This window comes from Bos taurus, chromosome X (genome assembly GCF_002263795.3).
Source record: "Bos taurus isolate L1 Dominette 01449 registration number 42190680 breed Hereford chromosome X, ARS-UCD2.0, whole genome shotgun sequence".
In the NCBI taxonomy this organism is placed as follows: Eukaryota; Metazoa; Chordata; class Mammalia; order Artiodactyla; family Bovidae; genus Bos; species Bos taurus.
The window spans coordinates 81,895,296-81,922,904 of NC_037357.1; the positions used below are offsets into that span (position 1 = coordinate 81,895,296).

A 27,609-nucleotide genomic window follows, 5' to 3' on the forward strand; every position below is an offset into this window, starting at 1 on the left:
AGAGCAACAGCTCTGTCTGCCCACTCTTCTCCTGAGAGAGTATTCTTGCTCAAAGTCACTTTACTTTCTTAACTTCCCTGCTTGTCTCCTAATTCTTTTGCAATGAGGCAAGAACCTTAACTTCACTGGAAACAATAGTGATTATAAAACAGCTATTATGGAACTTCCCTGGTGGTCCAGTGGTTAAGACTATATGCTTCTAATGCAGGGAACATTGGTTCCATCCCTAGTCAGGATGTCCCACATACCCGCAGAGTGGCCAAAAAATTTAAAAGCAAAAAAAAAAAAAAAAACCAAAAAAACCCAGCACTGGGTAAATATTCTTTGCTCAGTAAATGTGACTTCCTTTCTAACTTGCTGGCTGTGCAATCCTATACAGCATTCGATATTTTCTGATGACAGTATATCTGAAAACACTATGCAGCAAATATCCCCCTGCCTTTCAGCACAAGAAAGGCACATGCAAATTCTTTTCCAGTGTTTTTTATTTGTACATTTAATATTCACAAATCATTTTACAGATTTATTCTTTTCACAGGTTCTTTATAGGAAAAATGAGGATTAAAACAGCATATTGAAGAGGACCAAGAAATACCAGCAGTGATGATGCAAAGTACAAAGGCTCTGAAAGAGAACAGAGTGAACAAGAGCAGAATGTGGCCACTTCCTAAGAGGCTGGAACACTAACTTCATTAAGGCAAAACCTTTATTTACTGTGTTATTTCTCCCTCCCACCTAGTTTACCCAAGTAGAAAAGAATTCTATTCTCATACTACTACTGCTCTCTGACGTCTTAGGAATATAGCTGGTACTGTATGTGACCAGCGGCATCTCGACTATAAACACATGAATAGACAAGTTAAATTATGATGTGTTAACTATCCCTCTAGAAGAAATAAAACAAAGAGGCAGAAGCTACTTGATTCTTAAGACTTGATTCTTAAGATTCTTAAGATCCCTTAAAGGGGAGGGATATGTGTGGCTGGTGGTGCGAGGAGGGTGGGGCTCAAGGAGTGAGGGCAGCAAACCTAACTCTTCCCAATGTACAATTGCTCTTGTGTTTTTCTCAGATGCTGCTAATGTACTGCTCCAGTACTCAGGAAAAAGAACAAGTTATTGACCACCTACAGCTGTAGGTTGTAATGGCTAATAATGGGGAACATACCCTGGGGAAGGGGTGTATTTATTTCATATGCATAACAATGCAATTCAAAACTATTGTCCTACTATGATCTCAGATAATGTGTTTTCCTATTTTAAATCAATTTACTGTGTGACCTTGGACAATTTACTTAATCTTTCTGTCCCTCAATTTTCTACCAGTAAAATGAGGATTTTGGAAAAGACCCTGATATTGCTGGGAAAGACTGAAGGCAGAAGAGGGCGACTGAGGATGAGATGGTTGGATGGCATCACCAATTCAATGGACATGAACTTGAGCAAACTCCGGGAGATGGTGAGGGATAGGGAAGCCTGGCATGTTGCAGTCCATGGGGTCGTGAAGAGTCGAATACTATTTGGTGACTGAACAACAACAACAAAATAAGGATTGTACCACTTTATGTTGAAGATTGGAGGAGATGCACTGGCCAAATCAACAGACACAGAAAGAAGATTGATGGCTGCCAGGGGGTAGGGAAAAGGGAAAAAGGGAGTGACTGCTAATGTATATGGGGTTTCTTTGTGGAATGATAGAATGTTCTAAAATGAGATAATGGTGATAGGTGCACTATTATGTGAATATATTGAAAAATCACTGAACTGTACATTACTTTAAAAGGGTGAATTTTGTGGTAAAGTGTATCCCAATAAAGATGTTATAAAAATTCTTAAAAAAATAGAAGTGTCTGGTACACAGTAAGTGCCCAATAAATGTTAGCTATTATTAGTAGTAATATTATTGTCACATTATTATTTAGCCATCCTATGGCCTAAGTAAATCCCTAGAAATTATTTTTAATAAAAGTCCACAGAATCCAGAAAAGTATTTCTATTTTACATATATGATATATGGATTAACATTCACACGTTTATTTCTATCCAAATTGTCTGAGAAATGAACAGTTTAACTAAGAATCACAATTTCAGTATTCTACTCTAGAATAAAATAACTGCATGCAATGGATGTCTGATCATATTGTGATAGGTTTTAGGTAAATTTCAATGACTTGATGCTACCCAAGAATCTGAAACGATGGGAGATTTTCATTTTCATCTCCAAGAATAAACAAGAAGTCAAAACACAGTAAGTGCTTAGATTATGTAGTGTACACAGTTAAACTTTCAAATATATGCTTACTAGCCTTCTAATCACTTTTTGGGGAACATTTTATAAAATAACAAACAAACAGTAAAATGTTTACCATGCCCTGTGATTCCCCTCACCTTTCCCAAAAGAAAATCCCCAACACAGCAAAAAGATACAACTCAACTCACGCAATAAGTCACTTAAGAGGCAAAAGGCAAAAGATCTGACAATTAGTGACTGAATTTTAACACTACTACATAAAGATATTTGCATCAATTGAGTTTTTTATAATCTGAACAGCAATTAAATCCAGTCTTTGCCTTTCCTATTGCTAAAAGAATATGACAACAGTCAATCTCAGAAGTAGGAGCAGCAAGTGATAAACCACAATGGCAGTAATGCATCACATTAGGCAATGATGCTCACACACTTGAATTTCATCTAAAACATGAAACCTTCCAATTCTTGAAACAGAGTTTCCTTTGTTTGAGTCCTTTTCCCTTCTGGTCTTGCTTTCTATAATTATCCATGTGCCTCTGCAGCAAATCAGGGAAAGTTGTTTTGAGGGTTACGACTTTCAGATATTCAGGTCTTCTGTGACAGAAAGCAATGCACTTTTTTTGCATATATTAATATTTATTTATACCCTCAAACTGACCACTCATTTTCAGAAAGATAATTTCAAATAAAACTATTCCCTAAGTCACCCAAAACCAACAGATTAAAACAGAACAAGTTACCTTAACACCCAATATGTGTAATACCCTCCCTCTACCCCCAATCACACACAGACCCCCACCAAACTTGTGCCCTTAGGAATTTCTGATCAAATATTTAGCCTGAGTAAAATTCAGTTAAGTATTTAATTCCCTTTTAAGAAGCACAATTATTTCTTCAATTTTACATTATAATCATTGGGACAGATTATAAAACAACTTTGGAAGACAGTGTGTTTCGTGAGAAGTTAGAAAATTTCAGACAGTGGAAATGGATGACAAGTTAGGACCAATTTCAAACTTAGAACCAGTTTCAAAATATTTCAAAATATAAATATTTACTGGTTCAAGAATGAAATATTGGCTTTGTCCTAACAGGATTTATTTTGAAATTGTAAAGGGAAATTGAAACAAATACATAACCAAAATATCTGGACAAGACTGGGACATACAGACCCAACTTTGCAATGCTCTGTAATTGAATATCATTCCAAGGACTTATTTGTCCTAGTACTGTTCACTTGGTCTTGGTTAATCTATGGGATAGGGAAAATATGCTTTTACCATTACATATCTATGTGTAGGTCATCTTCAAATACAAATGAATAAATATTTAAATTCCATGATAAAAAAAATGTGGAATAAGAAATTGCTATCTTTATAAGTAACTGTATATTTACAATGAATGTTTTCTGCCTGACTCCTAATCTTTGTCTATTAAGAGTTCTTCACTGTGCAATTTACAGAAGGCAGCAGCTCATATTACCTTAAAGGAGCCCCAGTTAGCTGAATCAGCCGGTCTCAGACACTCTGCTCCCTTCAGACTTGTGTGTATAAACAGCTGAGAATACAAGTAGGTGCACATGTGCAAAAAAGTAACTGTCTAAAAGAAATCTAACTGGCTTTACAAATAAAGTCTAAAACCAAGAAAATAAACTGCTATTTCCCAACCTGAAAAACACACCTAATCAAAAAACTGCTAAGCCCATTAGTAGAAAAGGTGGCAGCTGTAAACTCAACTCATCCTATGTAATGCTTTAAGCACCTAGCTGTTCTGTCAATCAGCCATCAGAACACTAAATCTCTCCATGTTCATATGGCTGAATGCAGCCTTCTGATTTAGCTTTACTTTCTAGTTAGAGGCCAGACTACACAGAACAGTAAGAAATTCCTTACAGCTATGTTGTATCCAAACTGCCTCATTCTACCCTGAATAGAAGGTGCCCACATGATAATATGTATCAGGGACCTACCAATCTAAATTTCTGAGGTCTTCTACTTGGGTAAGTTCAAGCATTGGTCCACCAAGAGCTTCAGTCGAAGAAAAATCACATGTTCACTGCTAATATCTTAGCTTGCAAATGCAGAACTTGGGAGTAAGACTGAAAATTAAAGTGTCACTGAGCTGCTATTTAACATGGCAGAGAGGTGACTATACAGAAAGACTAAAAAAACTTATGCTTTAGATGTCCTTTGATTTTTTTTTAAGCAACAAGTGCAGAATTGTCTCTAATCAAAATCTGAATTTTGGTTAGTGCATGTTTTCTCCTCCCACATCTATGAACCCCCTTCCCAACCTCTGTCATTGTCTTTTTAAGCTTAAGAGAAATAAAATAGACAGACTATCCCTTCTTATTTATGAAAGAGAGGAATATTCTAATAGTCATAAGGCAATATGTTTAAGAGCTGCACCTGAACTGGTATTCTCAAAACTGAAAATATAGTTACCAACTCTATTCAACTTGCAGAATGAATCCATGTTGCTTTCCAAGTCATTGGCTGTCACCCAAATGAACCACAGTGATCCCATCATGCCTTAGGAGGCATTATATTGTGTGTACTATGCACACATATTTTAAAGAAATAACATTAAGAGGGAAAGGACAGCTTTTCAAACATTAGCTCCTTACATAAATGGTGACGGTGCTTTATGGCTCCTTTTTAATCACCTCACACACCCAGTTACCAAGTAACTCCAAAATAGACAAAAGAGGGCCAGAGGCAAAGCTTCATGGTGAATTGCATCTTTGAGATGAATTCTGAATTCCCTGGTTTTTAATTTCCATTTACTGAGGAGTGAAGGTGAGAATCATCCAACTGATGACAAAATAAAACAAGAAAACAGGATAAACGGCAAGGGCTTTGCGGTTTGGAGGCTGGCTATCAGCAAGAAAAGCAGTTGAAGCTAAACAAAACAAAACAAAAGGAATATTTAATACGAGTGTCACAACTATTAACATTTACTAAACTTGAATGTGCTTGGCATAGTCTGGGACACAGAATTATATACTACAAGTTCAGTTATATTTGTGACCTTAAAACCGCATTTGGCAGCAGGTGAGAGCTGCTTGGTTCAAGTATGGAAAGCTTTCCAACCATTTTAGATAGAAATCCTTCTAAAAGGGGTTTCTTACACTTTTATGAGTACCTACTGAACTGTGCTAAAAAGGCTTACAAAGCTCCTATGGCAAATGGTCTCACACTGTTGTATTTTTTGAGTAATTGTTCTTATTATCAACTCTTTTATTATTTACCTATTTCTCTGGCTGTGCCAGGTCTTAATTGTGGCACACTGGATCTTCACTGCCACGTGTGGGCTCTTCACTGTAGCATGTGGGCTCTTTAGTTACACCATGCAGGCTCTAAGTTGTGGCATGGGGAATTTTGTTATTTGACCAGGGATCAAACCCCAAGCATATGGAGCATGAAGTCTTGACCACTGGACCACCAGGGAAGTTCCTATCAGCTCTTTTAGATGCCAATCCTCTTGACCATTCAGGAAACACCTACTCACCTTTTTATTCAATAATGATCCTTCAAGGAAATCTTTGCTGAACAACCACCTGGCATCCTACCACCACAGGTAGAACTGCCCACTTATCTCTTCTGTGTCCCCACTATACCTGGCACAGACTTCTATTGCCCACCTGGAACACTTCATGGCCCTTAAATGTTTACATGCCTAGATTGTGAACTCAAGAGGATAGACACCATCCTAGCACAATGCCTGACACATAGTTTTTGCTTAATACACTTTAGCTGAATTACAGGTACCTCTCTCTCTCCTAAGATTCTACTTGCTGAACCCCTGTGGGCCTGGACACTGGATAACTAAGCTATTTAGAACTACATGTACAGTAAATTATCAGACTCTAAGTGAGGGAATGAGGGGTTCTTCCACAGGCAATTTTTTAATAGTCTTTGGGAAAGCAATTCTGGCATTCCCAAACCTTAGTTTGGATCACTTCTTGGCTTTTAACCATTTTCTAAAACAAAGAGATGTTACTGCACACAAAAATATTAGGCAGCCTATCTATCCCATTAAAAAGAAGCTAGTGAACACTTTCAGTTTAAGGTGGGGTTTCAAGAAAATTTTAGGGATGTACAAATAATGAATAAATAGCATTCATTGCCACTGCTATAGGCTCTCCTTAATCTTTAGCAGAATTTTCTACTGAAGCAGAAAAGTACTATGTAATGATATTTAACAACCTATACTGGGTGGTGCTATAGTAAAGTTCTAAAAAGGTATGTGATCTACTTGGGTTTGACACTTGACTCCCCTATTCTCTAGTTATATGTCCTAGGGCAAGTTGCTTAACCTCTCTGTGTCTGTTTCTCATCTATAAACATGGGACCAATAATAACACAGTTTTTATTTATTATGGTTGTTGTGAGGGTTAAATGAGATGACATATGTCAAGTACTTCCGACAGTGCCTGGCTTACAATAAGTAATCAGTAAATGTTAAATATTATCATGATTAATTTGTCTGGAAAAGGCTCATTTCTCAAGTCACCTATGCTTCCTATATGCCAGGACTAAGCTAGGTCTAGTGTAATCTCCTTTCCCAACCCTATCCATTATTTAAAGATTGAAGAAACAAGAAAGATGTGACTTCACATCTCACAAGTCCAGACAGCCAACTCAGATAAGATGGACATTATCCCTACTGAGAGCAGATGGTTCTATGGATAACATTAGCAAGAATCATATCACTAACGTGACTTATAAGTTACACTGCTCCTCATCTGGTCATCGTCTCTAACCCATATTTTCAGTCTGCTCTGCTACCACAGAGATAAGTACATTCTTACCTACTATAGACCAGGCAAACATGATGATCACCACAAAAAGCCGGACCATGAAGTTTACTGGTCCTGGCTCAGCCAAAAGTACCAGCCGGCAAACCAGCATTGCCATTGTCAGGGGAAGTATACAGTATCCCAGCACACAAAGGCTCTGAAAAAAAGATCTAAAAAACAACATATATCCATAAAGATCATAAATATAGTTGATCTATATCATGATACAATTTATTATACAGATTTCTATGTATCGTGGATCATTACTTTCCTCCAGATAGATATTACCTATACCCTAATGTTGATTTTATGAGGATAGACCTCTGTATTAAACATATGCCTTAGTTTTGCTCTCACCATACCCTCCTCCTCTCTACTTAAATGCCTTAACAGTCAGCCATTTAGGACCTAGATGATCTCTTTCTCCCACTAAACTGCTAAGATTTTGTTTCTTAATCTTTTCTGGTTTATAGACCTATTTGAGCATTTGTTGAAAGCCATGGGGCATCTGTTCCCAAAGACAAATGTAATCTTCTAACACAAAATGTGCTGCACATAATTTCAGCGGCTGGAGAGAGAACATCTGAAGCCTATCAAAGGACCCCAGATAATTTAACATAATTTAATTCAACTAGGTTATTTCTGTTCGGTGTCTTTAAGAGAACTTTCTTTTTGTTCTCATTTATTTTGATTTTTATTTTTGAAAAATACATAACAAGCCAGACTTCCTTAAAAAATCTAAGATATGCAACCTGGAAATGGAAAAAGGATGCATTTAAATAATACTCACATGTTTCCTCCAAGAAGTTTTGAGTTGAGGGTGATGGTAACTGCACCAAACCAGACAATGACAAACACTTCTGCAAACTGGGGCCCTCCATCTTTTTCGCTATCTACAGAGCCTCTTTGAAGCATTCTGTGACAAGGAAATGGCATGAGAGTTGCCTAACCTTATTTAGAGCAACACAGTTAAGGTACGGGTTCTCAAACTTTGAATCACAGTGCTGCTCTATATCTTACCTGAAGATCTCTTATAGGTTGTACAAAAGGAAAATGCCTCAAGTATATGGCAAGGCTCCCTTATTTCAAATTCCAAATCCCTCAGGACTACAAGGGATGTTCCCTTTGATCCTGTGGGAATGTTTAAATGGATTACTGAAGACCTTTTTTGGTTAAGCAGAGGATATAAACTGAAGGGCTAAGTGTGACTCACGGACATGAGGTTGCTGGTCCATATAATACTTTTAAAAGGTCTTAAATTCAAGTTGATGTTATTTTAAAATTGGGAGATTTCACATAAAAATATGCATTTCTGGATTTTCTTAAAAAATCAGAAGAGTTTCTATCACCGGGCCTGCATTTCTACATGGCAATTATCAGGTGCAGTTGACACAGCAGCAGATTCCTTCACCAGGGTTTTTGGTCACCAATTTGCAATGCATGCATATACACATTTGAATTTGTAATTCTTGGGTTAAGGTTATAGTTCTGGCATTTAAAAATGCAAACAGCCTATCTATTTAGTTGTTGATCTTATAAAAATCAAAGCATACAGATTATCACTAAAAGGCTTTCTTTGAGTAATTGAGCAGTCACTTAAATATTAAGAATTTAACACATAAACTGTTTTGAATTTTGAACTTATACTTCTACTCTGTGTCATTTTTTTCAGTAACAGAATAACATCACCTCAAAATTTCTTTTTTAACAACCTCTTCTTATTACAAGGTATAGACAAATCACACCCTAAGTCTTGCGCTGCTATGCTATTTGCCAGCATAGGCTTTTGTATTTTATGGTTCTGCATACTTCAAGTCCTGACAATGTGATGAGAAGAATGCTAGCCCCGATCACTTGTTCTCTGGAACTCCTATTATTTCAGCATGGTATGATAGAAAGAGGATTAACTGGTCTGGAAGGCAGGAGACTCAGATATTGATCCTAATTCTGTCATCAGATATGTAAACTGGAGCAAATCACTTGATGTCTTGGGACTCTGATTTTCTTCTTTGCAAATAAGCAGGATTAAATTCTATAATCTCTAATCTTTCAAAACTAAAAAAGCATATGCTCAGAGCTTTTAATATAAACACTTACATCAAGGCACTGGATTATGTCCCTTGATATGGTTATTAAAAGCATAAGATAGAGCACGCCACGTTTTTATCTAAATTACCATGCACTTGACTTTACATTTAAAAAGGGTTACAGAAGCCAGTAAGAAATTTGAATCTACAATCACAATAGGTTAGGCCTGGAAAGGACCCTCAACCATCTACTTTTATAGATATGGAAAAGGAAACCCAGAGAGGTTAGGTAGGAAGAGATGTGTAATAATCACAGAGGTAGAGAATGGGCAGTCAAGGAAATGTGAAGTGGAATTCCAGGTCTACCACTGATTGATTACGTGACGTTTAGTTCAGTCCTCAATCTCTTTGAACCTGAGCTTGTCTGTCAAAAGAGGAGAATAATATTCACTTCTTGTTATGGGGATAAGAGAAGGTATTTAGAAGTTTTTTTTAGAGACCCAAAGTCACTCTGCCGATAGCAAAGTTAGGATCAGAACCCAGAAATGGATCCTAGTGTAGTATTTTTTCCACTCTACCAGTGGTTATATTACCCTCTCCAGCAGAACTTTGGCTTTCCTTCTTCTGTCCTCTTCCCCTTTACATACAATGAGTATGGAAAATATAACACTTTGTGAAACACGATATTGCTTTGAACTCAACCACTTCTAATTTAATCTTATACTTTTAGTAAAATTTTAAAAGAATTATGTTTGCAAATAAATACTACTTTAATTGTTTGGTACTTAAACCTTTAAGATACTTAATTCACTTAGCTTAATGATGGGGAGGTAAATGAGTGTGAATAAATGTTGAAATGACTAAAACATAATAGTAACTATAGAAATTACTAAAACCGGGTAAGAACTCACTGATAAATGAGGGTGGGCATAATTTTCATATCTTTAATTCCATCACTCTTTGAACTGATATAGAAAGCTACTTGATTTTTTTAGATTTAAATGCATAAGGAGTATAATTTGCCAAAGAAGTCCAAAATGAAAAATTCAGTCAAAATCCCCTTCAATTTTGAAACTCCATGAAAAAAGTTTAGTCTATCTCAAATGACAAAGAAAGGAAATACAAGTACTTACAACGCAAGCGTCACACAAAGGATCAAAGGGCCCCATAAATCCCCTACAAGAAAGGAAAAGACAGAAAATTGTTAAGACACAGGCATATAGTATTTTCTGTCTTTTATTCTGCCATTCTTGGCATTCAGACATCAAGGCTTTCTCTGTCTGCCCAACCTTCCACCTCTCCTATCCCTCTATTGGCCTTCTCTGCTCCCCAATTCTGAATGCTTCATATATCTTTTAAATTTTGCTCATTTCATACAACACAAATCACCCCTCTCCTCAGCTACTACAGTAAAGAATCTGCCTGCAATGCAGGAGACCAGAGTTCAATTCCTGGGTCAGGAAGATCCTCTGGAGAAGGGAATGGCAATCCACTCCAGTATTCTTGCCTGGAGAATCCCATGGACAGAGAAGTCTGGTGGGCTACAGTCCATGGGGTTGCAGAGAGTCAGACATGACTGAGTGACTAACACACACACCACCTACTAAGCCACATTCCAGCAAGCTATTGTTAAAGACCAATAGGCAAGGAGTCAGAAGACTTAACTGCCCCACCCTGCACAGTGCAAAAGAAGACTAAACCCAAGTCACTTCACCAATCGGAGACTACGTTAGACAAGGCAAGTATAATCAGACTCATCTCAAAAATATGAAAAATGAAGTTGAGAAGAAGCGATGTGCCCAAGTTAATATAAACAGTTAAGTGTGGGGGTAGGACCAGAACCTAGAAACAAAATCAGAATCTTCTGATTCCTACTATAAAGTCCTTTCTACTCTACAACACAGGTTCCCTTTCATAATTACTACACTGAACTAGTACAGAACTGCTGTTCTTATAAAATGAGAAAACAGCCCAACATTGGTAATTTCATAGGGTTAAATATTAACAAATAACATGAAAACTTTTTGAAAACTATAAAGGCTCTGCCAATATCAGGTCTAAGCATGGTGGTTCTCAACCAATAGCTGTTGAGTGATTAATACACCAATAGTTCAGTAACATAAGGCTTAAAGCACAATTATCTTCCTCGAACAATATGAAAAAAGGTACATACTACTTCTAACTTTAACTTCACTTGTACATAACTTTACCTGAAAGGGTAATTTTGACACCACTGTGGAAAGTTTGTAAAAGATGTAAAAAAAAAAGAAAAATCACAATCCTAACACTCTAATAGACTATGTTTACTAGGTAAACAATAAAATTTTCATCTCCCAAACTGAAACTCCAACCCATTAAATAATAACTCCCCAAAATCCCCTCAGTCCCTGACAACCATTTTACTTTCTATCTCTATAAATCTCACTATTTTAGGTACCTAACCTAAGTAGAATAATATATATTCTTTTGTGTCTGGCTTATTTTACTTAGCATAAAGTCTTCCAAGGTTCATCAATGTTGTAGCATGAATCAGAATTTCACTCTTTTTAAAGAATAAGTAATATTCCATTCATATATGGTATATACCATGGTGTATATAACATACTTCATTTACTCATCCATCCACTGATAGACATTTGAGTTGTTTTCATCTGCTGCTGTGAACATGGGTATACAAATATCACTTTGAGTTCCTGCTTTCTAGTCTTTTGGGTATATACCCAGAAGTGGAAGTGCTGAATCATGTGATAATTCTCTACGTAATTCTCCAAGGAACCACCATGCTCTTTTTCACAGTGGCTGTACCATTTTACATCCCCACCAGCAATGCACAAGGGTTCCAATTTCTCTACATCCTTACCAATATTTGTTATTCTCCATTTCTTTGATCAGAGCCATCCTAATGGATCTGAAGTGGCATCTCATTGGATAAGACAGCTTTTGTGAGGAAGAAACTTCAACCTCAGAAAAGTTAACTGTCTTATCCAGGATCACACAGCTTGTGATGGAACCACTATCCAAAATCACACAGCTAGTGATGGAATCAATATTCAAAACCCAGATTTGTCCATGTTCTTTCCACTATATACCAGCTGTAGCAAATCATCTGTCAGCTTCAACCCACAATGTACTTTGCTGAAAAAGTATTCTGACACTGCATCCAATCACCACACAGTGATGGCACATTTGCCACATATCTGACATCCCTATGTTGCAGCAGAAATGCTGCCAAAATAGAAGGTACACTCATATCCAACATCACTGTTACTATTCTCAAACAACTGAGTCCTTTTTTTGGATAAAGGGTACTAAGAAAAACCAAGAATGTTTGAAAAGAAAAACTGAAAGTCTAACAATTTTGAGAATAAATTCTAAATACTAGCATAATTTTCTGCAAACACTGTTTTGGAATTCTTAAAGCAGTCAACAAGGATCATTCTGAAAGTAGAAATGTCAATAAAGTACTATTAATTTGTTCATCCTTAATGGGTATTCGCTATTACTCTAAGGTAACATTTAAACATTCTGTCTTTCCCTTGGAGATCATTAAGTTTCTTGGCTGAACAAAGTCACTATGTGTTTGCCATTTACAGAAATACTATTTGCAGTGTCTATTACAGCAGGTGAAAATATACAGTCTATTGATGAGGACAATATATTAAGCAAAATCTTCCAATCTCTGAAATTTCATCCTCAATTTTTAACTTTTTTCAAAACCTTCATCTATATTCATTTTTCATCCTGCAAAATGATATCAGTTTTATTACCACAAAGCCTTATAAATGCTTATGATAAGGTATGATGAAAAACAGCAAAGCCTCAAAAATCATACATACTTACAATCTCTCAAAAGAGTATTACTTTTCCTTGGGTACAAAACATGCATGAATTTTTTCCCAACAGCTTTTAGATCACGCATCTGAAAGATAAAAATATGCTGTACTGTAATGACCAAGGCTACCAAGCAGCTCCTTGAATTTGCTCAATTTTTTTATTTCAATCCCCCTAGGAGCCCTTCATTGAATTTTAGAGCCATAACTCCAGTCTAACTCCTTCACCATACAAACAAACCAGAGAGGTGGGGTTTTTGTGTTAACTCCTTTTTCTATTAACTTTTCCTTTAACTCCTAAAGTCAACATCTCACTCTTTACTACATTCATCAGTTCTGTTGATTTTGATTTTTTAAACACTGCAAAAGAGAAATATAGCCCTCTTAATATGCTACTTAAAGAAATGAAAATAATAGCACTAGTAAAATCTGTTCTGCAAAACACAGCATCTAACTTTCAGTTCAACACGATAAGGTCACAAGAGCCAAAGGGCCTGCTCCTAAGCTACCTCACTCTTCACAATATGTAAAATCAATTAATTTTCAAAATTTCCATTCATTCTGGCAAAAGAATCCTAGAAGTCAGATTTTAAAAAATCAAGACATTTGAAGAAGGGTACAGTCATTTAACTTCTCAAAATATAGTTGAGGTAATTCTGTCCTAATTTTTTCACCTAAAATTTTCTTCATGTCATTAATAGTTCTTTGAAAACATGATTTTTAATGGTTGTTAACCATTCTACCACAGAGATGTAACATAATCTACTTAGCCAATTACTCTTCTGTTCAACTTTTCCCCACTATAAAGACTGCTGTAACAAACATCTTTGTGTAAATATTTTTCTTTTAAAATTATCTTTGTATTGAATTTTTTCTCCTTATACGATACCTAGAGAAACAGAATTATCACCTCAAAAAAATATGAACATTTTAAGTTCCTTAATATCCATCACAGTCAAAATGATTTCCAAAAAGGCTGTACCAAATTATTCTCTAGGGGAGAATCTTAAACTTTAATAAATAAAATACACTGAAAATTAGTGAACCAAACAAAAATATTACAAAGTGCTATTATTTAGCCCATGACACTGAACAGAAATTCTCTCAACTCATCTAACTTACAATGGTATTCTGAACAGACTCATTTAATGTGGAGCTGTCAAATTCCCGAACGCGCGATCTCACAGGAATGGTGATTTCTCCTTCCACAGGGATGTCTTGTGAGATAGATATATCAGAAAGGCCTGCAAACTGAGAAGAGTTAGGGAAAAAAAAAATTAAAGCCTGTAATAAACTGCAGGATTCCCCCAAAGACATCATTTCCCAGTGAGCAGGACTATATCTTTTTATAGGGTTTTATACAGTTTTTAAAGTAAGGTGTTAGTTCACCAAACATTGAACAGTACAGTTAATTAAAATTCTCAAATACTTGTTTCTTTTAAAGAAGGAGATGGAATATGATGAAAAATATTATAAAGTAAATGGCATAGATATTTTATGGGCTTTCCTAGTGGCACAGTGGTAAAGAATCTGTCTGCCAATGCAGGATTCGCAGGTTTGATTCCTCAGTCAGGAAGATCCCTTGGAGAAGGAAATGGCAACCCATTCCAGTATTCTTGCCTGGGAAATCCCATGGACAAAGGAGCCTGGTAGGGGGTCAGTCCATGGGGAAACAAAAGAATCAGAGACGACTTAGCAACTAAAACAACAACAATAGATATTTTCTTGGCCTCAAATAGTTTCTTTCAAGCATGAAATCTTAACAGGACATAGCTAGTAAGATTACAGAACTACTGAAAAAAGTGACCTTTCAGTGATCACATCTTAGCACTGTCATGATTCTTTTACACTTCTGCTCTTTAGTGGGCTCTAGTGGCCTCTGCTGGCTAAGAGGAACATTATGTAAAATCTAAAAGAAAATTGGGAAGAACAGAGAAACAGTAAAGCACGTTATTTATCCTTTTTTTTTTTTTTTTTTTACCAGATTGTTGGCAACCACAGAACAAATAACATTTCCAAAGTGAACTGCAAGATTGAAAACTTTTAAACTCTTATATTCATATGTCAAATTTAATTACTGCAACTGAAACTCTAGAATCTTCAAGTTCCTAAGAAAAGAGAAGCAATCCCTCCTCATATGGTTCTTGGTCCAATGGGTCTAATGTTTAGTGTGAAAAGGTTGCAGGTAAATGAAAAACAAGACAGTACAGTAAAATTTTAGAAAGAATAAGGTTGTTCAAAAAACTTACAAAAAACAACTTTTTGATCACAGTTTTATTAAAAGTACTTGGAAATTCTTCACCCATTAGACTGGCAAAACCCAAGTTTGACAACACACTCTGCAAGTAAAGCTGAGTTGAAAGAGCACTCACTGTTGGTGGGAAGGCAAAATGGTACTAGGCCCTACTGAAGATGAATCTGGCAATATCTGGCAAATTTACATATGGATTGCTCACCACTTTCAGGAGTCTAAAGCAGTAAATATACAAAAAGACATATACACAAGGCTCCTCATTACAATACTACCTGTAAAAGCAAAAAAAAAAAAAAAAAAAACCTGAGAATAGCCCAAATGTCCATCAACAGAGAACTAGTTGAATAAAGCATGGTATGTCATAATGGAATGTTATGCAGCTGTAAGAGGAATGAGGATATCTCTAAAGAACCATCTGGTTGGCAAAAAAGTTCCTTCAGTTTTAAAGTAAAAATAAAAGACACATTTTTCATCTTCACCAAGAACTTTACTGAACAATGTACTCACCATTTGTTCTACTACTTTGCCATTTTTCAGGCAACTACATAATTCCATCTTCCCAAAACTTTGTATTTTCTGAGCAAAGAACTATTCTAGGTGCCTTTTACAATCTTCTAGGGAATTGAAATTTTTTTCCATTAAGAGAATTTTATAAAGACCAAAATAAATGGAAATCTGAAGGTGCAATGTCTGGTGAATACAGTGGATGAATCAGAACTTCCCAGCCAAACTATTTATTATGTTTTTGCCAGGTCATCAAAGAAACTTAGGTCTTGTGTTACCCTGAGGAAGATTATGTATTTTCTGTTGACTAATTCCAGACACTTCGCCAAGTGCTGCTTTCAGCTGGTCTCACTGGGAGCAGTACTTGTTGGAAGTAATCTGTTGGTTTTCCAGAAGGCGCTCATAATAGAGGACTCCCTTCCAATCCCACCATGTACACACTGTCTTCTTTGGATGAAGACCAGCCTTTAGTGTGGTTGGTGGTGGTTCATCTCACTTGCCCCATGATCTCTTCTGTGGATACTGTCCAGCAGTGTGGAACTTTTTATTGCCCAACACAATTTGTTTTTAAAAATGGAATGTTTTCATTATGTTTCAGTAGACAATCATATGTGGAAATATGGTCAAGAAGTTTGGGGTTTCTTCCTGCTTAACTTACGTGGAACCCAAAAATCAATTAACATAATCAAGCTGGTGCAAATGATTTTCAATGTTTGATATGGATATTTTGAGTAGGTCGGTGATTTCCTGCCTGATAATATATAACTTTGATTGTTCTCAATTAATGTCTTGATTTGAACGTTATCAGCTTCAACTGTTCTACCCAACCATGGAGCATCAACCAGCACACGAAACTTCCCAAAGCACTTCTGACATGTTCTATCAGTCACAGCACTTTCTCCATATACTGTACAAATCTTTTTGTGTTTCAGTTTCGTTTTTACCCTTCTTGAAATAATAAAGCATGATATGCCAAAAATGTTGTTTTTCCTCCCATCTTCAATATTAAAATGGCTATACAAAAATTCACCAATTTTGGTAAGTTTTAAAAAAATCAATGTGATATGACAGCTGTCACAAGCTAACACAATTGGTTCAAATGAAGTTAAAGACAACTAAGCATTTCTTCTCAGTAATCACCCTCTCTGTTTTTTTCAGTCTAACCTTATTGAAGCTTTTGATAGCTAAGTCTAAGTAATCTCTCTTTGTAAATGTCACAATGCACTTGAAAAATGTGGTTATTTTCAAATATCTTTTGATATTGATTTCTAACATAATTCCACAGTGAGTGAAAATGGCAACCCACTCCAGTACTCTTGCTTGGAAAAGTCCATGGACAGAAGAGCCTGGAGAGTCCATAGGGTTGCAAAGAGTTAGCCACAACTAAGTGAGCATACGAGAATAGATTCTGTATAATTTCAATACCTTTAGATCATGAAAATTTTGCACTTTACGGCCCTGGATATGTTCCAGTGTCTCTGAGTCTATAGTCCATGGGAATGTGAAAAGAATTTGTATCCTACTGTTGTGTGAACTGGTTCACAGTGCTTTTCAGATCTACTATATCCTTCCACTTCTCTGTATATTCATTAATTTTTGAGAGTTTGATACTGAAACTCCAAATAAAAATCTTAGTTTATCTACTTAAAAATAATTGTAATATACAGTGGAACTATATGCAACCTTTGCTATATATGCTGTGCTTTGCTGGAGCAGCCGTGAAGAGAGACCCCATGTCCAAGGTATGAGAAACCCAAGTAAGACGGTAGGCACTGAGAGAGGGGATCAGAGGGCAGACAGACTGAAAGTACAATGACAGACAACTAGCCAATCTGATCACATGGATCACAGCCTTGTCTAACTCAATGAAACTAAGCCATGCCAATAGCTGGGTCATGGTGGAGAGGTCTGACAGAATGTGGTCCACTGGAGAAGAGAATGGCAAACCACTTCAGTATTCTTGCCTTGAGAACCGCATGAACAGTATGAAAGGCAAAAGGATATGACACTGAAAGAGGAACTCCCCAGGTCAGTAGTTGCCAAATACGCTACTAGAGATCAGTGGAGAAATAATTCCAGAAAGAATAAAGGGATGGACCCAAAGCAAAAACAATACCCAGTTGTGAAAGGGACTGGTGATGGAAGCAGGGTTCGATGCTGTAAACAGCAATATTGCATAGGAACCTGGAATGTCAGGTCCATGAATCAAGGTAAATTGGAAGTGGTCAAACAGGAGATGGCAAGAGTGAACATCAACATTCTAGGAATCAGTGAACTACGATGGACTGGAGTGGGTGAATTTAACTCAGATGACAATTATATCTAGTACTGTGGGCAATAATCCCTTAGAAGAAATGGAGTAGCCATCATAGTCAACAAAAGAGTCCAAAATGCAGTACCTGGATGCAATCTCAAAAACGACAGAATGATCTCCGTTCGTTTCCAAGGTAAACCATTCAATATCACGGTAATCCAAGTCTATGCCCCAACCAGCAATGCTGAAGAAGCTGAAGTTGAATAGTTCTATGAAGACCTACGGAGAAGGCAATGGCACCCTACTCCAGTACTCTTGCCTGGAAAATCCCATGGACAGAGGAGCCTGGTAGGCTGCAGTCCATGGGGTCGCGAAGAGTCAGATACGACTGAGCGACTTCACGTTTACTTTTCACTTTCATGCACTGGAGAAGGAAATGGCAACCCACTCCAGTGTTCTTGCCTGGAGAACCCCAGGGACAGGGAGCCTGGTGGGCTGCCGTCTATGGGGTCACACACAGTCGGACACGACTGAAGTGACTTAGCAGCAGCAGCAGCAGCATGAAGAATTACAAGACTTTCTAGAACTAATAAACACCCAAAAAAGATGTCCTTTTCATTATACGGGACTAGAATGAAAAAGTAGGGAGTCAAGAAACACCTGGAGTAACAGGCAAATTTGGTCTTGGAGTACAGAATGAAGCAGGGCAAACGCTAATAGAGTTCTGACAAGAGAACGCACTGGTCATAGCAAACACCCTCCTCCAACAACATAAGAGAAGACTCTATACATCGACATCACCAGATGGTCAACACCGAGATCAGATTGATTATATTCTTTGCAAGCAAATATGGAAAAGCTCTATACAGTCAGCAAAAACAAGACTGGGAGCTGACTGTGGCTCAGATCATGAACTCCTTATTGCCAAATTCAGACTTAAATTGAAGAAAGTAGAGAAAACCACTAGACCATTCAGGTATGACCTAAATCAAATCCCTTATGACTATACAGTGGAAGTGAGAAACAGATTTAAGGGCCTAGATCTGATAGAGTGTCTGATGAACTATGGATGGAGGTTCGTGACATTGTACAGGAGACAGGAATCAAGACCATCCCCAAGAAAAAGAAATGCAAAAAAGCAAAATGGCTGTCTGAAGAGGCCTTACAAATAGCTGTGAAAAGAAGACAAGCGAAAAGCAAAGGAGAAAAGGAAAGATATACCCATTTGAATGCAGAGTTCCAAAGAATAGCAAGGAGAGATAAGAAAGCCTTCCTCAGTGATCAGTGCAAAGAAATAGGGGAAAACAACAGAATGGGAAAGACTAGAGATCTCTTCAAGAAAATTAGAGATATCAAAGAAACATTTCATGCAAAGATGGGCACAAGAAAGGACAGCAATGGTAGGGACCTAACAGAAGCAGAAGAGATTAAGAAGAGGTGGCAAGAATACACAGAAGAACTGTACAAAAGAGATCTTCATGACCCAGATAATCACGATGGTGTGATCACTCACCTAGAGCCAGACATCCTGGACTGTGAAGTCAAGTGGGCCTTAGAAAACATCACTACAAACAAAGCTAGTGGAGGTGACGGAATTCCAGTTGAGCTATTTCAAATCCTGAAAGATGACGCTGGGAAAGTGCTGCACTCAATATGCCAGCAAATTTGGAAAACTGAGCAGTGGCCACAGGACTGGAAAAGGTCAGTCTTCATTCCAATCCCAAAGAAAGGCAATGCCAAAGAATGCTCAAACTACCACACAATTGCATTCATTTCACACGCTAGTAAAGTAATGCTCAAAATTCTCCACGCCAGGCTTCAGCAATATGTGAAACATGAACTTCCAGATGTTCAAGCTGGTTTTAGAAAAGGCAGAGGAACCAGAGATCAAGTTGCCAACATCTGCTGGATCATTGAAAAAGCAAGAGAGTTCCAGAAAAACATCTATTTCTGCTTTATTGACTATGCCAAAGCCTCTCACTGTGTGGATCACAATAAACTGTGGAAAATTCTGAAAGAGATGGGAATACCAGACTACCTGACCTGCCGCTTGAGAAATCTATATGCAGGTCAGGAAGCAACAGTTATAACTGGACATGGAACAACAGACTGGTTCCAAATAGGAAAAGGAGTACATCAAGGCTGTATGTTGTCACCCTGCTTATTTAACTTATATGCAGATGATATCATGAGAAACGCTGGGCTGGAGGAAGCACAAGCTGGAATCAAGACTGCTGGGAGAAATATCAATAACCTCAGATATGCAGATGACACCACCCTTATGGCAGAAAGTGAAGAAGAACTAAAGAGCCTCTTGATAAAAGTGAAAAAAGAGAGTGAAAAAGTTGGCTTAAAGCTCAACATTCAGAAAACTAAGATCATGGCATCCAGTCCTATCACTTAATGGCAAATAGATGGGGAAACAGTGGAAACAGTGGCTGACTTTATTTTTCTGGGCTCCAAAATCACTGCAGATAGTGACTGCAGCCATGAAATTAAGACGTTTGCTCCTTGGAAGGAAAGTTATGGCCAACCTAGACAGCATATTCAAAAGCAGAGACATTACTTTGCCAACAAAGGTCCGTCTAGTCAAGGCTATGGTTTTTCCATGTATGGACGTGATAGTTGGACTGTGAAGAAAGCTGAGCACTGAAGAATTGATGCTTTTGAACTGTGGTGTTGGAGAAGACTCTTGAGAGTCCCTTGGACTGCAAGGAGATCCAACTAGTCCATCCTAAAGGAGATCAGTCCTGAGTGTTCATTTAAAGGACTGATGTTAAAGCTGAAACTCCAATACTTTGGCCACTCCAATACTTTACGAAGTGCTGACTCACTGGAAAAGACTGAGGGGAAAGATTGAGGGCAGGAGGAGAAGGGAACCACAGAGGATGAGATGGTTGGATGGCATCACCGACTCGATGGACATGGGTTTGCATGAACTCTGGGAGTTGGTGATGGACAGGGAGTCCTGGTGTGCTGCAATTCATGGGGTTGCAAAGAGTTGGACACGACTGAGAGACTGAACTAAACTGATATGCAACCTTGTTATGTATTTTCCAAGTCTCCTATAAATGTGTCATCATACTTACATCATTAACTAAAAATTAAAAAAGGACAACTAAGCACTTCTTGTGGCTATCTTACAGATAAAACCAAACTTTTTCACCTCAATATTATGGCGTGTTAATGTGAATGTAAAGAAAAGTTTGTATAATACATCTAAGACAGGAAGAGATACAAATATATATTATACACATAGACACACACACACACACATATCTGAATGTTACCTTTTAAAAATAAGAAATAAATAATGCAATATGACTTAGAAATGATCCCTGAAAATACAGTCTTCCCTCGTGGTCAGATGGTAAAGAATCCACCTACAATGCAAGAGATCTGGGTTGGGAAGATCCCTTGAAAGAACAAATGGCAATCCACTCCAGTATTCTAGCCTGGAGAAACCCATGGACAGAGGAGCTTGGCAGGCTACAGTCCATGGGATCACAAAGAGTCAGAATGACTGAGAGACTGAGTATGCACACACAAAGTGACTTAAGTCACATGTAATGCAAGTAGTATTTATAGAGTTTTTTTTAAAGCTTCCTATTTAGGAAAGGAGGGAAAAAGGTGGAGGAAACAAGGAGAGAAGTTAGGCTTCTTAGAATACACACTGTTCTGTATTTATGACTTGAAGTCATATAAATACTTCACAGAATTATTAAACAAAATTAAAATTTTAAAGTAGTCCCTAAAACTGAAAGAAAAATGGAACAAATTAACCTGCTAACTATACTAAATAAATAATTTTCTATTTAAAAAAATAAATAAATAAATAAAAATATAGTTTAAGTTTATAATTATAAAGAATATGTTGATATGTGTTATTTTCCTTTAAAATTCTTACTATAAAAAAAATAAAATAAATTAAATACATAACCACACAAAGAGCAACTATCTCAAGTGAGTTTACAACACTGTAGTTTGATTTCTAATCAGGATATAGAAAGCTGGAATGAGCATTCCATCCACTAGAACAATGAGAAAAAGCCAGATTAATTACAAAATCATAATTTTCCTTGAATCCATCAGAGCTGAGGTTTTAGGGCAACCAAGTATCATGAAAGAAATCTAAGGAAAAACAGGCACTTCCAAGAAGAGATGGAACTGGCTCATCTGCAGCAAACCATGAGAACAACACTGGGCATAACAGATGGTAAAGAATACAGCTAAAACTTAAAATGAACTGCTAAAGACCACGTGTGGACTGTTATGACAGGATAGCACCCTTTTAAGCATTAGACACAGGGGGAGTTCACATCCAGTTGCAGGCTCTTCTCCACAGACTTCCACTATCTAGGTGTGGTGGCGGGAAGCAGCTGCCTCTTCTGAGAAAAGCAGAGAGCCCAGCTCAGACCCTTCCCCCCTACAGAAAAAGAGCCTTAAAGCCAAAGGGGGAAGATCAGCAAAACCTGTTGTTTTCAGAGCACAGGTGAAGGCCCACTGTGGCTGGGGAAAGGGAAAAGACAAACCTCACTACTCATGGGGGGAAGGATGGGAAATCATCCTGCTACTGCTGCTGCTGCTAAGTCACTTCAGTCGTGTCTGACTGTGTGCGACCCCATAGATGGCAGCCCACCAGGCTCCCCCGTCCCTGGGATTCTCCAGGCAAGAACACTGGAGTGGGTTGCCATTTCCTTCTCCAATGCACGAAAGTGAAAAGTGAAAGTGAAGTCGCTCAGTCCTGTCCAACTCTTAGCCACCCCATGGACTGCAGCCTACCAGGCTTCTCCGTCCATGGGATTTTCCAGGCAAGAGTACTGGAGTAGGGTGCCATCGCCTTCTCCGAGCATAGGGGGCTAGCCACTCCTAAAAGACCAAACGTAAGATTAGAGGATTGAGGTCAAGTTTGAGGATTGAGGTCAAGTTTGAGTACTGTGAGGACTTCCCTGATGGCTCAGACGGTAAAGCGTCTGCCTACAATGCGGGAGACCTGGGTTCAATCCCTGGGTTGAGAAGATTTCCTGGAGAAGGAAATGGCAACCCACTCCAGTACTCTTGCCTGGAAAATTCCGTGGATGGAGGAGCCTGGTAGGCTTCAGTCCATGGGGTTGCAAAGAGTAGGACACGACTCAGCGACTTCACTTGAGTACTGTGATACAAACCTGGTCTCTTGGGAGTGGAAGAAAAAACGATCCAGTCAATCACACCTATGTAATGAAACCTCAGTAAAAACTAGATATGTGGGTGAGTTTCCCTGGCAATATTCTACATACTGTCTGTCATACATCAACATATCAGGAGGGTAACAAGGTCCTGCCTTTACTCCACAGAGAGAAGACAAGGAAGCTTTGTATTACGAACTACCTCAGACCTCAACCTACACATCTCCCCCTCTTGCTGGTTGGGACTGTACCCTTTTGCTATAATAAAAGTGTAATTTTAAGTATACCATTGTCCTGAGTTCTGTGAGTCATTCTAGTGAATTACAGAGCCTGATCATAGGAACCCTTGAATTTGTAGTAGTTCAGAAGTGAGGGTGGTCCTGGTAACCTCCAAACCTGTGGCTGGTATATGAAGTGGCCAATCTTTTGGAAGACTGGGCCCTTAACCAGGGAAGTTTGGCCTAACTCCAGTTATTTGGTTTTGGAAGTGACTATAGTCACTAATGGAGAAGAAAATGGCAACCCACTCCATTGTTCTTGCCTGGAGAATCCCAAGGATGGCAGAGCCTGATGGGCTGCCATCTATGGGGTCATACAGAGTCAGACACGACTGAAGCGACTTAGCAGCAGCAGCAGTAGTCACTAAAGTGCCATGTGATTCCCACTCACCCCTCATCCCAACCCTTCCTCAATATCTCTTCTCCAGAGAATCAGAAACATTGCTCAGTGAACTGAGCCAGGATCTGAAGCTCTCCAGCCCCATATATGAGACAGTGCTACCAGGCCCTCAGCTAGTGGACCTTGCTCTCTGACTAGCCCCTTGGTAAGGATGAAAGGTGACTTGGACCTCATATTCCTCCCCTTCCTCTGTGCTGGCAGGCTTGTGCACATACAAACATATGTGTGCATATAAACACATGTGCACACTTTGCTGCCTGGCTTGGGCCAATGAGGGGAGCAAGTAAAGGCCAGGCCAAAAACACACAGTAAATGTGGGGACTGCAGCCTTAAGAAAGCAGTTGGGAACAGATAGGTCATACTACTGACCAAAATTCTGAGGGGAAAAAGAAGTCAACAAGGTCAACAAGCGGGCTGGGGTGGGTGAAATCAAGCAGGAAAACAACTTGGTCCAAGCAGGCAGATAGGGGCTTAGTGGCATGGTCCACCTGGGACCAATATCCTTCCAGACCCTAGGCTACAGCGATTATTACGGCTCTTTTTTCTGCTCCTTAGATAGGCAATAGACAAGCATTACCCAAGATTCTATATTCTCAAGTCTATACAGATGATTCCAAACCAATCTCTCTAGTCCTGACCTCTTGTGAGCCCTGAAGTCCAGATTTTAGTGTCCAACTACCTGCTGGATATCTACTGGATGGTCTGTCAATCAATATCTGGAACTAAACATTTCCAAAAGTGAATGAATCAACATTTAGGGCCCTCATCCTCTTCTGTATTTCTGTTCAGGGTATCACTTTCCTCCCATTTATCTATAGACTTGTTTTTCAAAATGTGATACTGGGAGCAGCAGCAGCAGCACCATCTGGGAGCTTATTAGAAACGCAGAATCTTAGGCCTCATCTCAGACCTACTAAAAGAGAATCTGCAATTTAATAAGATTCCCCAGATGATTGCTAGCATGTTAAAGTTTGAAAAACACTAAGACACATTCTTCCTAGCACTGCAAATGCTCGAGGATTCTGCCTTTCTCAAATCTTCACATCTACCGCTGCTATAATCCAGGTAGCCGTCACTTCATTCCAGAACTACTGCAACAATTACATGGTATTCTAGATTCCATGCATTTTCCATGGTAACTTTTCCTTTGTTATGTTGTCAAATTCATGATTTAAAACCCTTCCCTCCTCAAAAATTTCCACTGACACGTTGTTGCCTGTTAAACCTCCCAGCACAGTAGTCAATAAAAGGAAATAACACTTATTGCATGATTATTATGTGCCAGGCACTCTACTAAGTCTTTTATGTGTATTAATTTATTCAATCCACTGAACAACCCTGTATTACTTTATCTCCATTTTACAGATAGGGAAACTGAGACATGGAGAGATTTTGGTAATTTCCCCAATATCCCACAGCTAGTTAAACGACAGAGCATAGAACCAAACCTAGACAATTTGAACCCCAGAGCACACAAAGCCACTGTTCTATACTGCCTCTCTACTACAGTAGCTTTATCTTTTAAGGCTTCTTTTCTAATACTTCCCTGTGCTTCAACCACAGTAATCTCTCTGTTGTTCTACAAATACATTAGTATCTCCTAACCTCTGTATCTTCACCGATGAGAGTCTGTGTAGCATTAATGGTAACAGTCTTGGTTTCAGAAGCAGACCCAGGTTCAAATTTCAGCCTGGTTACCCTAGGGAAATCATCAAATCTCTCTGAGTCTCATCTCCTCACCTTCAAGTAAAACACAGTCTAAAAACCACCTAACTGAAATAGTTGCTATAAAGTTTAGAAAATATGCAAAGGATATATAGCACAATCCTGGCACATATCAGGTAATCAATCATTCATAGCTCTTATGTTCACATCCCACCCATCCTTTGAGTCTCCCTCAAATATAACTTCTACCATGTTGCCTGCTTCATCACCTCAACAAGACATGATAGCACCTTTTAAATTATGTTAAAATGTTATGTGTAACTTTCTTACATACTGTCTTATGTTAGCATTGTATGTTTGTCTTATGCCTAAAACCAGTCTGTAAGCACCATAAGGACAGGCCACTTGTATTTCTTAAACCAACTAGCATAGTGTATTACACTTTGTGGGAGTTCAACAAACACTGCTGAATAGAAGTTTATTGGATACTGAGTAATGGGTTATCAGAACCACTAAAATTAATTGGGGGAAAGCTTCATAAAAGAGAAGTGGGGCAGTTTAGATGAAAAACAGGAACTAAAAACATCTAAACTCCTGTAACTATGGCATACCATGCCCTATGCTTATATTAGTTCATTTAGTACTCTGACTCTGTGGTGACTTACTATCATTTTCCAAAAGGCAAAACTGGGGTTCAGAGTGATTTCCTCAAGGTCACAAGTACTCCGTGAGAACTTGGACCTACTCACTCTCTTTCACTGTTGTATCCACCATGCCTCAAAGAGTGCCTGGATCATAGTGGATGCTCAATAAATATTTGTCAAAAGAATGAAGAGATGAACAAATAAAGCTAGTAAGCAGAACCATAACTAGAATCAGTTTCACCTGACTCCCAGGTCAGTCCTCTACTATGTTGACAATTTAAAACAGAGAAAAGGAATGTACTATTTATTGAGCATCTACTCATAAACACTATTTGGGACATAACTAAATGTTGTTTGGGAGGTGGGATGGGGGGCAGAATGTTGAGTTGACACTACTCAGTTATGGTACTAGTTTTATTAGACATTTCACATAAATTATGTCATTTCAACTTCCTAAAAACTTTTTGAGGCAGGTATTTTTATGTCCATTTTACACATGAAGAAATACTCTTCATTAAATGACTTGCCCAAATTCACACAAGTGCCAGAATGGGTGATTCTGGACCAAGTAACATTAACTCCAAACCCTGTGTTCTTAAATACATGTCCAGGCTTTGGACTTGTAGTACTTGCAATAGACATTCTGTCCTCTGCAGAGACAGGAGCAAGAGATCATCATGAAGAGGACTGCAAGGAGCTGTGACAAGGGAGGGCAGGGATTAAAACAGGACGACTGGGGTTCACTGAGCAAATAAATAATCAAGTTATAATGTCCCATGAGAATCAATCTCTCATTAATCCCAGAATGCTGCTACTCCATCGAGGACTAGTGACAAGTCTCGATAAAATAGGGGACAGCAGATGCAAAGATACTTAAATCGCCTAAAGCTCAGCATTTAACAAAATGAAGGGGAGAAGGACAAGTGGCGAGAGTGAAAGGAAAGTGAATGAGAGAGTGAATGAGAGTTTCACAAGAAGGCGAGGAAAGAAGGAGGGGGGCGGCGGCGAGGAGAATGGCGGGGGAGGCGGGGGGGGTGGGGGTGGGCAGTTAGCCCAAAGAACAGGTAGAGGGTTGGGACTGGATCTGGCATCCGATACAGGAAGGGCCTGTCGGGAGAAAGGAATTCCAGTACTCTCAAGTACAAGCCCATCACCCTACTTCCTTAAGGGGCACTTTGCCTCACCCTCGGTCCCCTTTGTCGCAGATACCAAGCTCACCAGGGGCCTGGGCGTTGTTGTCCCCGGGTCTCCTGGAGACTCCACCGCTTCTGCCATCTTGGCCCTCCTCCCGGTCGCTCCCACAAGCCTTTGCGGAACCTGCGACGTGGAGGCCGCGGCCCGTCAGCGCGTCTGCGCGCGGAGGCCGCGTCACCAAAAAGCGCCTAACAGCTGCTGGCGGCCCTGGCACTCGTGTCTCGTCTTCTGGCTGTTGGACAGGGGGATTCGTGTCGCCTCAGTTCCTTTCTTCGGGGCCAGGAGTGTCGCTAAATACGCTCCCTTTTTAACATTCAACCCTGATTTTCAGCTGGCTCCGTATGC

At 38.7% G+C, this 27,609-nt stretch overlaps 1 protein-coding gene across 2 annotated transcripts; it reads right to left on the minus strand.

Moving 5' to 3' along the window:
- Nucleotides 1-467: 467 nt before the first annotated feature.
- On the minus strand, nucleotides 468-27,370 carry YIPF6 (Yip1 domain family member 6). 2 transcript variants are annotated; one of them, NM_001101206.1, is made up of 7 exons: nucleotides 27,289-27,362; nucleotides 14,029-14,157; nucleotides 12,917-12,995; nucleotides 10,210-10,252; nucleotides 7,840-7,965; nucleotides 7,062-7,219; nucleotides 1,976-5,149 (listed from the first exon to the last, which is right to left on the minus strand). In NM_001101206.1, the coding sequence occupies exons 1-7, from the start codon at nucleotides 27,343-27,345 to the stop codon at nucleotides 5,031-5,033; spliced, it is 711 nt and encodes a 236-aa protein (NP_001094676.1). In that variant the 5' UTR covers nucleotides 27,346-27,362; the 3' UTR covers nucleotides 1,976-5,030. The 2 variants fall into 2 exon arrangements, with proteins under 2 accessions (XP_010820156.1, NP_001094676.1); XM_010821854.4 differs by lacking the exon at nucleotides 7,840-7,965 and having other exon boundaries at nucleotides 468-5,149; nucleotides 27,289-27,370.
- Between the last annotated feature and the right edge of the window lie 239 nt (nucleotides 27,371-27,609).

Bases quoted from the DNA above. Each gene is read 5' to 3' on its own strand.
- YIPF6 (NM_001101206.1), bottom strand. From the start codon at position 27,345: ATGGCAGAAGCGGTGGAGTCTCCAGGAGACCCGGGGACAACAACGCCC. The intron at 14,158-27,288 runs GTGAGCTTGGTA...AACTCTTCTCAG, and splicing joins CAACAACGCCCAGGCCCCTG to TTTGCAGGCCTTTCTGATAT. The intron at 7,220-7,839 runs GTGAGTATTATT...GTTGTTTTTTAG, and splicing joins AAACTTCTTGGAGGAAACAT to ATCTTTTTTTCAGAGCCTTT.